Raw genomic sequence first — 15,112 nt, forward strand, 5'->3', positions numbered from 1 at the left:
TATTTTTGGGGAACCCAGTAGCTGTTAGGCTGATTTATTCAGCTTTTAAATATAACTCAATGACACTGTTGCTTTTACAGCTGCACTGGATCCTCAGCAATGCCAGAAACTACTACTAGTTTCCCATTGGTGAGGCATTTGAAATCTAGGAAACAATTCCTCTGTCATATCAAGCTGCTTTGCTGTGGAACATATTACCACTATCACCTAGGTCAGTTAGTAACTACTGTCAGTTTAAGAAAAAATTGAAGACGTCTATGTAAAGTACTTCAACACTGAGTTGTGTTCGTGGTCTTGCTACAATCCTGTGATGTCCTAGAGCAGTGGTCTACACTAATTTTTAAATCAGGGCCACTTTGGATCCAGTGAACTGAAGTGGAGCTGCCAAATATCTTCCCCTATGAGGTTATAACACTGCTGACCAGTGTGTGCAATGATATCTTCCCTACCCGGTCAGTATTCATATTGTTAGGCATATCCTTGAGGAGGTGGAGATTTCCAATTGCATTCTATTGAGAAATACCTTGTCTTTTAAGCATATGGTTCTTCCTTCCTATCTGTATTCATCTTTCTGTCATGAACTTGGTTAGAGAGGCAAAAAATAGCAGACAAAAAGCCAGAATGCTGAGGAGGGTCACTCCAGAAGTCTCCAAGGGCCGCCATTGAAGAACACTGTCCTAGAGGATGTCCTAGCTCTTCTTTGTTACCCATATCGAGCTGTGTAGATATATGTAGGTTAGAAGACTCGTATGTAATATGTATTCCGTTCACTTGTTTATAGTTATTTATTGTATGCGTATCCATTCCCACATGTCTTGTGTTCAAATTGGCTATATGTGTGTTTGTTGAAATCAAAGTTTTGGTGATGATTGTTCCATTAATTTTTATACTTGTACCCTGCCTTGATGGTTTCCTGAATGCATGAATCTGGCAAATAAACTTCTTTCTCTGAAGGTTCTTTATGTAAAGTTGAATAGAAATTATCTTTCGCTTGCAGCTGATACACATTTTTCTAAAATTTTGTTTGGTGTTAAACCTTGGTCCAGTAGTATAAACTATAAGAAGACATCACAAACAGAATCCAGGCAAATGTAAGAAGAAATATTTATTGGAGAGACTGACCAATAACAACATTTAAAATGTAGGGGAAGCATAAACTACAGCACCAGCAAAACTAAAGTAAAGTCATTTTTAAGATATGGCATTCTCATTCAGCTCTAGATTTCTCAACAATTTTTACAGCTTATTCATGTGGGTCACTAACAACAGCAGTGGTTATGAAGGCGAAGGGACTGATAAATAAGGCAATGGTATAATGACGATGAACAGGATCATGAGCTGTGAAATCCACCTGGAAAAGAAAACAGGCTTTTGAGCTTTAGCCCTAAAACATAAGTACATTTATTCAATGATGAAGTAACTGAAGGTCTTCTGGCTAGGACCCTGGAAACTTCTAGCAATAAAATTATACCATATTAGATTAGCAATTATGCTCTGAACATTTTTATTTATTATAATTTATGTATAATCCACTTAAAAGCCTAAGTGACTCCCAATAAAACATACATAATAATAAAACCAAACATAATATATAAAATCATCCTACACAGGTAGCTCTTAAAATATTATTGAATTGTCACAATTTTACTTTAGGCAAATGCTTTAATAAAGAAATGCATTTTAAGTAATTTCCTAAATTGTAACATTCTCGCACACTTTTAATTTTCCTGATATACCATACCATAAAAGTGGTCCTGTAAAAGAAAAAGAGGATTTTATGGTTTTAACATACTTTACCTCATCTCTTTTTTTGTTTGTCTATTAACATGCCATTTTCTGATCTTAATAACCTAACTGGTCTATATAAGGCCAAGCATTTGGTGAAGTACCCTGATAAAGTACCATAAATTCCTTGCTGGACTATCAAGAAATGAAGAAGGAGGAAGCACAATATATTACAGATGCGCTATGTTTTATGGCTACTTATATGAGAGACTATATCCATAAAGTCTAGAAACATTGTAATCAATAAACAAAAGAGCTCGAACAACGCAGTATGATTGAAAATTAAATCCCAGAATAATTTGAATAGATTTAAAGAGAAAATAATCATTCATATATAACAACAAAAGATATTGGTACATGTAACCTATTTAAGTGCTCATAAACTATTGAAGTATTCCAGAAAAGGGAGACCCAAAATAAGTATAGCCCAAATGTTTGGATATCATGAAAGTCAATACTAATAAATCATGAAAGGAAGAAAATAGCATGAAATCTGGAACAAGGAAAAGGACGTATATCACTTATCATTATATCAACCTTTTATCATAGACCAAGGCAAGCAGTAGATAATGATAGTATGCAGCACATGGAAAAAATCATATGTTACAGAGTGGACCTTCTAGTAGCACTTTATGGGGAAATCATAGGAGCAGGTCCTAAGACTATCTGAGGGAAATAGGGAAAAACAGATCAATATAGAGAGTGTGACAGAAATTGAAGAATATAAGAAGTATATACGGTAAAAGTATACATATGGGAAAAGTCATCTTTATTTAACCAATGGCAAGTAAACCAACAGAAAAGATACGATTGTGACAGAAAAATAGGACACAAATAAATCTTGTCGAAAGAAGGCTACATACAGAATATAAGAGTTAAAATCAAGGCACTAAGATACAAAGGATAAAGCATGAAAATATAAGTACTGTATATCAGGATATCAAATGCATATTATATATAACACTAGTCTTTAAGCCCGTTACATTAACGGGTGCTAGAACATATGTGTGTGTGTCTGTCTTTCTTTCTCTCTCCTTAGCCGCTTTCTTTCTTTCTGCCTTTCTTTTTCCTTGGCTGTCCATCACCACCCCTTGCCTGCTCCCCCTGTCCATTTTCCCTTCCTTTTACCTCCACTGTGTCCACCACCACCCCTTCACTGCTCTCCTTATGCAGCAGCAGTCCTTCTCCCTTTGTTTTACCTCCCCCCTGTCCAGCAGCACCTCTTTCCTTCTCCCCCTGTCCAACACTAGTCCTCCGTTCCTTTTTCTTCACCTCCCCTGTCCATCAGCACCTCTTTCCTTCTCCCTCTGTCCAGCAGTAGGCATCCCTTCCTTTTTTATCCCTCCTCCTCCTTATCCCTATGATACTCTTACCTTGCTCTGCCCCTGATCAGAGGTTCCCGACAGCCGCCCAGTTGCACCCATTGGAAAAGTTCCTACTGCCGCATCCCGCACCCCTCCTGACGCTGCTCCCACTGTCCTTTCTGTCTGTCTTTGTCCCTGGCCCCCTTTGCCTGTCTATCTTTCTGTGTATCTCCCTGCCCCTGTGTCTTTCTTCTTTTCTTTCTGTCTCCCTTCCTCCCTCTGTCTGTCTGTCCAAAGCAGCATTCCATCCCCCTCCATTTCCCTCCCCTCACACCAGTTCCCTGTGCACCTGCCCCTGTGTCTTTCTTATTTTCTTTGTGTTTCCCTTCCTCTCTCTGTCTGTCTGTCCAAAGCAGCATTCCCTCCCCCTCCATTTCCCTCCCCCCCACCAGTTCCCTGTGCAGCAGCATTAGCGTTTCCTCTACCCCCCCCCCCTTTCCCTTCCCGCGGTCCGGACTACAAAGGTGGTGATTCCAGCAGCGCTTGCATCAGTCTCCACACGCTGCTTCGGGCCCTTCTACTGCGCTGATTTACTCTGGCACGTCCCTGATGACATCATCAGAGACGCGGCAGAGCAAATCAGGGCAGTAGAAGGGCCCGAAGCAGCGTGTGAAGACTGATGCACACGCTGCTGGAATCGCCATTTGGGCCCGCATGAAGAGAAGGGGGTGGGCGGCAGGAGGAACGGAGATCGTCGTCTGGCTGCGGTCTGGCTTGTGGAGGCGATAGGCTGGTGATGTATTAGCGCGCATGCGCACTCCTTCGGCCACAGACCTACACACACGGAACACGCAAATAGGAGTGCGCATGCGCGGCTAGCTCTTTATTATATTAGATAATAGACTATATTGAGTAATATCAAACTGGAAAGAGGACATAGCACAATGCAGCAAAATGGAGAGATATAAACTGTAAGATATGGGAAAGCTTTGCATTATAGAGTAGAGAGGAAATATAGAAGCAGGAAATCAGTGAATGAAAAGAGAGTAGCACAAAGGCCTGGTATATAGGAACGACAGTGATCACGAAGAAAAACTTGACGACCTGTAACAACATTACATCAAAAGACAGTTTCTAAAATAAGCACACAGAACAGATCAACTTTGATGCCAACATAAAGCATAGACAAGGAATGTGTTCAGAAAGTAGGAATAGCCCAAGAAAGAGACAGATAAAGTGCCACATGACGAGTAATCACGAGAATGAAACTTAGAGTAAGCTCAAGTACAGCAAAAATTAGCAAGAGAGTGAAAAGAGACCAGTATTACCAGAATATCAAAGTCTGAAAACAGGAAAGTACAGCAGGGTAAAAGTAGAACAATATTAGAAGAAAAGAGATATAATCATTTGAAATACAAAAAGAAAAAGGGCTCAGCTAGCAACCATATAAGACCATAAATAATATGCAAAATCTTAGACGAAGCATACGATGAGTATAAAAAGTCAGCGATAATAAAGAGGCAAATCGAAGAAAGCGTTATAGTCAGGTCCCCATGCCATGAGATTGAAGCTGATCCAGGTGAGTTTGCAACAAATCCAGGGAATCAAATACTTTCGTATTGTTATTTAAGGTGACAACCATCCATGCAGGATATTGAAGACCGAAGTGAGCTCCCATTGATTTAAGCCACGGCTGCATGGCCAGAAATGATTTGTCTTTCTCGCAGTCATTTTGGCAAGATCCGGCATGATCAATATTTTCCTACCATCAATGGTAAGGCTAGGGTGATTTCTAGCTGCAGTAAGGACTTATAAGGCCTGCAGGAAGCAGAGAGGTTTGGCCATTATCGGGCGAGGAGAGAACTGGTTTTTCCGTAGATGTGATGGGACCCGATGGGAACGCTCAATATCCACTGCGAAGGTGGTGTCCATGTTGAGGATCTTAGGTAATCACTTCAAAAATATACATCCATTACGTAACACAGCACTACATATAGCAATAACTTCAATCCCCAATTATACTCAAAATTGGAGAAAAGACCTCAGTGTCTAATAGGGGTGTTCTGAAAAATATACAGCTCCCATATAAACAAACCTATCTCAATGTATACTCATTAAGACAGGAAGACACATCCTTGGTCAAAAAACTCCAAAGATAAGTATAAAACATATTCTGCTTAATTCAGTTGCTATAACATTAACTGTTGCATAGGTATCAAAAAATTATCACACTTATCTGCTTATTAAGTAGTCTTCGTAGTGCTGGGCAATAGAAGCCATTAAAACCCACAAAGCAGAGCATGAGCACAATGCAGAGCGGCTACTGAATCCTTACAGCCCACACGCTATTACCACGATTTCTAACAGGGCTCCCTGTTTCACAAAAAGCTTCGTCAGGGAAATGAGCATTGAAGCTGGATAATTAACGCTCATTTCTCTGTCAAAACTTTTTGCGAAACAGGGAGCCCTGTTGGAAATTGTGGTAATAGCGTGTGGGCGGCAAGGATTCAGTAGCCGCTCTGCACTGTGCTCACGCTCCACTTTGTGGGTTTTTCCTGCTTCTATTGCCCAGCATTATGAAGACTACTTAATAATAACTTTATTTTTTAAGCAGATAAGTGTGATAATTTTTTGATACCTATGCAACAGTGAATGTTATAGTAATTGAATTAAACAGAATACGTTTTACACTTATCTTTGGAGGTTTTTGACCAAGGATGTGTCTTCCTGTCTTAATGAGTATATATTGAGACAGGTTTGTCTATGTGGGAGCTGTATGTTTTTGATAAGGCCCCTATTAGACACTGAGGTCTTTTCTCCAATTTTGAGTATAATTGGGGATTGAAGTTATTGCTATATGTAGTGCTGGGTTACATATTGGATGTATATTTTTGAAGTGATTATTTTTGACATCCTTTCTTGTTTTGTGAGTTTTTTTAAAAGAGGATCTTAGGTAGCCATTTTTCAAGAAAGGAGGACATATCGGACCCTTCGATACCTTCTTTAAGACCTACGTTATTCCGGCGACTGATTTGCTAAGTCCTCGTCTAGATCTTCTAGTTTCTTGATTCTTTTTTCGGTCTGTTCATGGTTTTGAGTTATTTCAAGCGCGGTAACCTCGGCACGAGATTCAAGAGTCTCAGTGCGCAGTTGAAAGGCTGACAATGATACGTTAATCGCTGCTAGATTATCCTTCAATTCTTTTGTAATTTCAAAATGCTTGGCATTAAGCTCTCGAAGACCATGCAGTTCTTCAAGCATGATATCACTTGATGTAGCAGCCTTTTTCTCTGGCATCGGAGGATCCGGTTTGGTCCTTTTAAGACCAGTAGCAGAGTTAGTAGAAACATCAGATTTTGACGGTTTAGAAGCTGACATCTTCCGAAGTTGAATTATGGAAGTAGAATCTAAAAAGGATAGAAAAAGGAGGTCTGGCAATAAATGGTATAGTTCAGACATGGTAACTCTGGTCCTCGAGGGATGGAATCCAATCGGGTTTTCAGGATTTCCCCAATGAATATGCTTTGAAAGAAGTGCGTGCAAATAAATCTCATGCATATTCATTGGGGAAATCCTGAAAACCTGTTTGGATTCCGGCCCTCAAGGACTGGAGTTGCCCATGTCTGGTATAGTCAATGGAGGAAGAGAGCAGAGCTCAAGTGTCCATCTTGTTTGCAGCACAGGAAACGCCCCCTCCTTGCTGGACTATCTTCATAATTTTAAATTGTACACAGTGATATAAAGGTAACCAGTGAAGTTTCTTTAAGATTGGGGTAATATGTTCAAAATGGGATTTCCCCATTAGAATCGGTATATATCTTGATTAATGCACTGAAAGTCCCAAATTCATAATACATTAGGAAGAAAGCACACCTGACATCAATATTTCTCTATGTACATACAATTCTTCTGTCAGTCTGACTGTCATACAAGATTGAGGATTCTGCACTAAGAACTTGTGGCATAAAGGAAAGTGCCAAAGATAGAGTCAATATTCAGAAGGGATAGAGCATAAGGGTTGGTATAGTTGGACAGACTGAAGGTACATCAAGCCCAGTATCCTGTTTCCAACAGTGGCCAATCCAGGTCACATGTATCTGGCAAGATCCCAAGGAGTAAAACAGATTTTATGTCACTTATTTTAGGAATAAGCAGTGGATATTCCCAAGCCCATTTTTTAAATTTTTTTATTGAAGTTTAACATATAACAAGTGATTAAATAAAATACAATGAGATTTTACAGAACAAATGATTTATAAATGTAAAACATAGATGCAGAGAAGATTAAAAGCATCTATGTAGACAATTTTAAATATATATATGTAACCATACGATTAGGTAAAGACCAAAGATTAGATAATATTCGATTAGAACTCATTTTAGTACATAAGAATTGCCACTGCTGAGTCAGACCAGTGGTCCATCATGCCCAGCAGTCCGCTCACATGGCGGCCCTCTGGTCCAAGACCAGCACCCTAACTGAGACTAGTCCCACCAGCGCACGTTCCTGTTCAGTAGAAACTTGTCTAACTTTGTCTTGCATTCTTGGAGGGTGTTTTCCCCTATAACAGCCTCTGGAAGAGCGTTCCAGCTTTCTACCACTCTGGATGAAGAAAAACTTCCTTACATTTGTACGGAATCTATCCCCTTTCAACTTTAGAGAGTGCCATCTTGTTCTCCCTACATTAAGCATCACAAGCAGTAAGTAAAACATTAGGATAAGAGATTTTACTCAAAGTTAGCAGCTGAAATATAACAATTACCTCAAAAATGAGAAGAGACATTTGTTATTGAAAACCATATTTTGTTATTAGTAAGGGAATTTGCTCTGCATTCATATTTATGAATCATCATGACTGTAGCCCACCAAAAAGAAGTGAGCTGACTTCCAGTGTGAGAGAATCATTTGCAGAGTAAGAGCTATAAGAAATTGAGTATCTTAGAATGCCATTTGTGCAGTACATTTCACAAGCATAGAAGCACAAGCAATCTCATGCCCCTAAATTTGAAAGCTCTTCAATCTAAAATTTCTGCCTTGACTTCTAAGTGGTCTCCATATCATTTATTTTGGTGGAGTAGGATTGAAGTTAAAATGTCTTTTACTTCTATTATCAATTATATCTTGGGAATGCTTCCTAGACTTGTCAGCCGTTCTTTTTGTAAAGATTTTGAAGCCCTACTTTCTAAATTTATTTGGCACAACAAACCTCCATGCATTGCTCTCTCTAAGTTAAAGCTACCTAAAGTACATAGGGGATTGGGTTTTCTGGATTTTTATAATTACTATCTTGCTATGTTCTTGTCAGTAGATTCTCCTCGGATCTATACTCCACCTGCTTGGTATTCTATTGAGACACATCTAACTTCTCTAATTCCACTGAAATGTATTCCCATCCAGGAAAATATTAAACATTTATCATCTAATGATGCCATCAAATTCACTCACTATGCCATACAAGCACTTGAAAAGGTTTCTTCTACACTTTGAGTTGTTCTGTGCCTTAAATAGGCCTGGAGAGGGCCAGCTTATTTATCTGGACAGGTAGATTTTGGTGAAATGAGCAAACATGAAATAAAAAATTCAGCCATTACACTTTCTCACATTGCACAGGATTCACTAGTTAGAAAAACCTGTTGATAGATAAGGCCTAATCCAAGAGCATGTGGTATTAGTGGCTATACATAAATATATGAAACTAAAAAATATTGGATAAGCCCAATATAATAATCAGAGAGGCAAAAGCAAAAGATGGAAATCTAACATATTGATTTCACACGTGTTATGTGCTTGAAGGAACAGGAAGGCAGGCTAGGACATTAGTGTGATTGATAAGCACCATAGCAAATTTACCCCAGATGGCAAAGCTTAAGTTTTATAAGGTTTCTTTGTTCAGATGTATGTCCAGCCTGGACTAGGCTGGTCCTCAGGGAAGTTATAGGCAGACAGGATTGCCTCACATTCCAAGGGGCCCTGATTTTGCAGTGAGGAAGACTAATCAAATGCACATGTGTAATATCATTGTATATATCCAAAATTAAGTTTTAGTAAGTCAGTAAGTCATTAAAACTACACAATAGGAATTTACTTATGTAGCTATAGGTAACAAGTGCAGATTAGAATATATTTTACTTTGATTTCATATATTTGAAATCTGAAGAAATTCTGAGAGGACTACATCTGGAATTTAACCTCTAACCTTAAGCAACATTTTCTACTCTGTGAAACTCTGATGGGAGTGGGGGTTAATCCCTCCTTCTCTCTCTAGTTTTAGTTAGACAAAGGGACATGTATTTCTCAGCACAGAGATGATTGTACCAGGAAGGGATTTAAAAGCTGTATGTGTATATTAGTTTGTGAGTACATTACAATATCTGTCTATGTATTTCTTTTTATAAAACATGTAAGCTTAATATAAGAATGTAACTTTTTAAGTATAAGAATGTAACGCTTTGGGAATGCTTTTGTGACACGCCCATATAAAGGTATAGAAGCAAGCCTTATATGGAAGCAAATAATTTGGACCAGTTAGATTGTAGCGAAGGAATGTCGTCATTTAGGACATATATGGATATGTAACTTGTAAAATGCTAGAATTCATTACTAGCAAGGCCAGCTTTTGGCTTCTGTAATAATTCTCATAATGCAAATAACCCTATGATAAATCATTTTTGATAATGAATAAATAATAATTTTGCTTTTGGAAAACATTTACATCATTTCATTATTCTTGTGCATTTTTACACACCTAGAGTGAAGCTAGCATCTTAATTGACACTCACACAGGGACTGCTGCACTTGTGTCCAATTACCCTGCTTAATTGGCGAGCCAGCCAGGAGTCTCTGCACTTTAAGCTCTAAGTTTTCATATTTTTAAATTTTTTGTGGAAATAAATTTACTTGGTGGGCAGAACATAAGGTGAATTCTGTTATCAGCCTAACAGACTGGCAGAACCCATGGAAGGTGGAAAGAAGTGAATCCATAAGTAATATGCATATTTAATTTGTATGAAAAGATAAGGAAAAAAATTAAGACATAGGAGAAGTTAATGCTTTGTATGTAGGCATAGTGTTTGGGGATATTGTATTATGTATATAGTTTTGTTAAGATTTGGGGCATAGAGGTAAAATTGTATCCTAGTTTTGCTCTATAAATGTATTGTTTCTGCTGTCTATAAATTGGTATTTCAGTGGCGCTTGTAGCTGTCAGGACTCTCTTTCTTTTTTTAACTCTCTGCTTTTATAGCTGTCCTGTTAAGTTGAGTTGTGTGTCGCCTGCATAGAGAAGTGTGCTTTGTAAACACTTTCTGGGATTCCTTTGTTTTCTTAATGAGCTTGTTTTTGAAGTTGCTTGTTTGCTAAGTGGAAACAGCATTTAGGTTGTTTAGGAGTTGGTAGTGTAATTGTGAATAAAATGCTGCCGATAGAAGCAATAAAGAAGGCTAATCCATTGTTATCTAATGAGATACATCATTTTCATGATAAATGGTGTCAAAAAGCAGTAATTAAAACTGAATCATGGACATGGCCAAAAGAAGGGTCTTTATTATGGTCAGACTTATGTTGTTTGCGAATGTGGATTTTAGATTCAAAGAAAGGGAAATCCCAGCAGGCACATTTAGAATACTGGCATTTGTGGGATGAATTATGTGAGAATTACCCAGGATCCCCAACACCAGTTGTTAAAGATAAGCATACAGTTCTCTCTACAGGGAAAGGGGGGAGTTCTGAGCCTCCACCGTATGTAGAGCCTGGCAAGGTTAAAAGTAGTTTCTTACAAGTACCCCCGAGGTAGCAACTGGTTATGCTCCTTTAAAAGTAGCTAAAGAAGAGACCCCACTATCCAGTGTTAGTCACACCTCTATACCCACGGCACCAATACCAGGTAGCCGGAGTAAAGAATGGGTCCATGTATCTGGAGCCTTACAAATGCAACCTTTAGGGACAGGTCCTTAGGACTCAACAGATACAGATGCTGGAGAGGAAGTGATAATTTGAGAGCGTAAAGACCCTGTAAAGGGAAAGCTGAAAGGACTTCAGACACGTCAATCAGATTTAACTATGAAAGCCCTGCAAAATTTAGAAGAACAGATAGATGTGTTACATAAGTGGGTAGAAGAATTAGCAACACCAGGGGCCCAGGGTAGAGATGCAGCCACTTATGTGAGCCAGGCTATGGCACCTAGGGATTATGTAGCACAGCAGGAAAATTACTGGCTCTACGTAGTCCCGTGGTGTGATAATTTGACTGGCTGGACTGAAGTGTCAAGCTCACAGATGGAGATATGGCCCAGGGATGGCTCTTTAGATCCTAGTAAATTGGATATAGCACGATTTTGCATACGGGATGGGAAAGGAGATTCACAATGGGATTACCCATATATGCAAACAGGTTTAAGAATCTGGGAAAAATATGAACAAAGTATGAACAAAACTCCTGCCTTTATTTTTAGAGTCTTGATACCTTATACTACCTCTAGATCTCTTAGATCACAAGATCAACATCTATTAGCAATCCCCTCATTAAAAGTTATTAACACAAGGCGCAATACAATCTTTTCTATAACAGCCCCTCAGTCCTGGAATGATCTTCCACTCTATTTAAGACAAGAAAAAAACTTAGAAAAATTTAAGACTAAACTTAAAAGTTTTCTATTTACAGATGCTTTTAACGATTAAAATCTTCCACATTGCCAATCTAATTATTTCTTTGTTAATCGTCATTGTCTCCCTTCCTAACGTATTTCCCTTGAATTATTGAATTTAACAATGAATGTAACCATTAAATAACTTCCCTTTTGTTTCATTATTATATGTAGAAATATCCCCTAAATGTATTGTTATCTGTTTAAATAAGTTTACTTTTTTACCCAAATTATTGTATGTTTGAACGATATGTTACCTAAATTTTTTATCTATTTGTACATCGCCTAGAATTTTGAATAGGCGATAAATCAAACTATTTAATAAACTTGGAAACTTGGAGATAATAAATCTCAGGAGCTTAGAAATGTGGGATCACCCATTTTACAAGCACCCCTGATTTATAAACCTCTAACAGGAGGATGTATAACCAGTACATATATACCCTGGTCTTTTACGGACCAGGAAAATATTAAGAAACAGCTACCCTCTATGTTAGGAGGATCTAGCATTGGATAGCGAAATTTGAACAAATAATGGTAGGATATACACTAGCGATAGGGGATATTAAGTGGATGTTATATCTTTGTATAGGGGGTCAAGCCAGTGAAAGTTTTAGGCAAGCTAGATTTCCATCCTTAAACATGACTAACTCTGCACACGATGGTTCATCATTCAATGCAGTCAGACCCCAGATTTGGCAAATGATGCGCATGTTATATCCTGATCATAAAGATATGAACAGGGTAATTGCGCACAAATTTAAAGTAGGAATGGATATTTATGATTTTATAAAACAGTTTGAGGATAATTGGGAGAAAGAAACGGGAGAGCCTGTGATCGCACCAGGAATGATAGCCGTGGCTTTTCAGATGCTGAAAACTACTTTGCCAAAAAATATACAAACTAGATTAGACACTGTGGTTGGTTTGGAAAACAAGGCTTAGGCAGAGATAGTGTCTCATATCACTCACTATTGCCGATTAGCTGAAGATGAGCAAAGTAAACAGGATAAAGAATTAGTGCAAATGTAGAAGAAGCTTATGACAATGCAAATTAAAGAGGAACAAGCGAAAGAAAAAGAACGAGATAAGAAAGACATAATGATGGAGTTAGCCCAAATAAATTGGGCTAGCAATATAGAGAGGTTGCAAGTCAAATGCTGGGCTTGTGGATGGTTGGGACATTATCAAGATGAGTGTAGAAAAGAAATAGTAAGTCGAGGAAGGGCTAGAGTAAGTGGTAAAATGCGGGGACAAGAAAGAGGAAATTTTAGGGGTATACGCGGACAAGGTAGACCCAGAGGATGGCAACCCTGGACAGCACAGCAGCCACAATTCTGAGAACCTGAACCTGTGTCAGGAGAGGGATTTGGAAGACAGGATTGACTATCTCAGTATATTTCTTTCAAAATTCCAAAAGGTAAAAGGGGGGGGGGGATCCGTGCCTTCAAATTAAAGTAAATGGACATGATCACAGTTTTATTGTGGATACTGGAGCTACTATGACTGCTTTAAATTTTATCCCTGTGGGAGCAATACTTTCAAAAGAGAGTATTACTACCATGGGGATAGAAGGGCAGGAAAATGAAAAATGTTTCCTGGAAAATGTATCTCTGCACATTGAGGGAAAATTTTTGCATATGCCAGTGGTATATGCACCTGAATGTCCAGTGAATTTAGTAGGGAGAGATGCACTGCATAAATTGGAAGCCACAATCGTGTTTGAACCAGAATTACAATGTCAGTGGGATGAAAGGCAGGGGGTCATGGAAACTTGTCTGTGGACATCGTTATGAACAGGAGAACAAACAAATAAGCCTCCATCATTTGTGCACTCAATATTATTGAGTATACAAGATGATATGGGTGCTCTGGGTCAAACACTAGATATTGCATTCTGGGTAGGATTACCACCCCTTAAGGAGAATTTGCCCTCTAAGAAAGAGGAAATAGTGAATCATGTATTAGAACATGTACCGGAATAATTATGGAAGAAATATGGGAAAGTGAAAGCTGTAGATTCTGTACAAATTGAAATGTTAAAGGAAGGCATAGGACTGAAAGTAGCACAATACCCATTGAAGTTAGCAGCTGTAGCAGGAAGTATTCCTATAATTGAAGAACTAGTAAAAGAAGGGATTCTAGAGGAATGTACATCTTCCTGGAATACCCCTTTGTTTCCCATACAGAAATCAGATGGCTCATATAGAATAGTACATGATTTGAGGGGTTTGAATAAATTAATTCAGCTTGAGTATCCTGTAGTTGCAAATCCTGTAACAATACTGAATGAGGTCTCTTTAGGATCTTATTTGACTGTCATTGATTTGAAAAATGCATTCTATACTATTCCACTACATCCAAAGTCACGCACTTATACTGCCTTTACCTTTAATGGTAAGTGCTATTGCTGGGCACGTCTCCCTCAGGGGCTCTTAGAGAGCCCTTCTGTGTTTGGATATTAATGCATGATTTGCAAACTTAAAGAACGGCTTCCACCAGAAATATATTTGATTTCTTATGTAGATGATCTGTTACTGTCTGCGCCTACTCTGGAAGATAATGTGAAATATACTATTGAGCTGTTGAATTTTCAGTGTGAACAGGGCTATGTGGTTAATAAGGACAAATTACAAATAGCAGAAGAAGAGGTTACCTTTTTAGGGTATCGTGTAGGTAAGTCAGTACGAGCCTTAACCAAAGATTTAGTGCAGGAAATAGAAGAAACACCCTTACCACAGACAGTGAAGGAATTAAGGGGATTCTTAGGACTCCTTAATTATTGTAGGCAATGGATACCGTGTTTAAGTACTAGGACACTTCCTTCGAGGGCTAAATTGAAAGGAAATGTTCAGAGCAGAGATAGAATTCAATTAGATCCTGCACTGGTGGTGCTTATACAGGAGTTAAAACAAGCAATTAGAGATGCTCCACAGTTTGTTTTATCCTTGATTGGGACGGAAGTGCAAGTACATTTACATATTGGAAACCCTGGATGGGGTGCAGTTTTACAACAAAATGACAATGTGGGTATTTATCTGGAAGTTTTACACCTGTGGAAATGGGTTTTTCACAGTGTGAAAAAGGTGTAGTGGCAGCTGCAACATTGGTAGAAAAAATTATGGATTTGTTACCTTACAGTCATATCACAGTTCATACTCCCCATTATATTTTGAACATTTTAAAATTGCCAGAAATAGTGTTTACTAGTCAGAGTATAGGGAAGTATTTGGCTCTGCTTACCACAGGTTTAGTGGATGTTCGGCCAAAATTGAAGGATGAAGATCCAGCAAAAGTGTTTTATGCTTTTTTAGGGATACAAGACAGTACTGAGCATGAGTGTTCAGTTCTGATTCCACAGTTCTGATTCCAGTTATTGC

General features: G+C 38.5%; 1 protein-coding gene across 2 annotated transcripts in view; it reads right to left on the reverse strand.

The window, feature by feature from the left end:
* Positions 1-1,080: 1,080 nt before the first annotated feature.
* The window catches only part of TTR (transthyretin), a 38,448-nt gene continuing 24,416 nt past the window's right edge, over positions 1,081-15,112 (reverse strand). For both annotated transcript variants that reach the window (XM_033934943.1, XM_033934944.1), the window contains exon 4: positions 1,081-1,351. In XM_033934943.1, the coding sequence (XP_033790834.1) occupies positions 1,244-1,351 (108 nt within the window). In that variant the 3' untranslated portion in view covers positions 1,081-1,243. The remainder of the gene's footprint in view (positions 1,352-15,112) is intronic.

The sequence above is a fragment of the Geotrypetes seraphini genome, chromosome 2, assembly GCF_902459505.1.
Source record: "Geotrypetes seraphini chromosome 2, aGeoSer1.1, whole genome shotgun sequence".
NCBI lineage: Eukaryota > Metazoa > Chordata > Amphibia > Gymnophiona > Dermophiidae > Geotrypetes > Geotrypetes seraphini.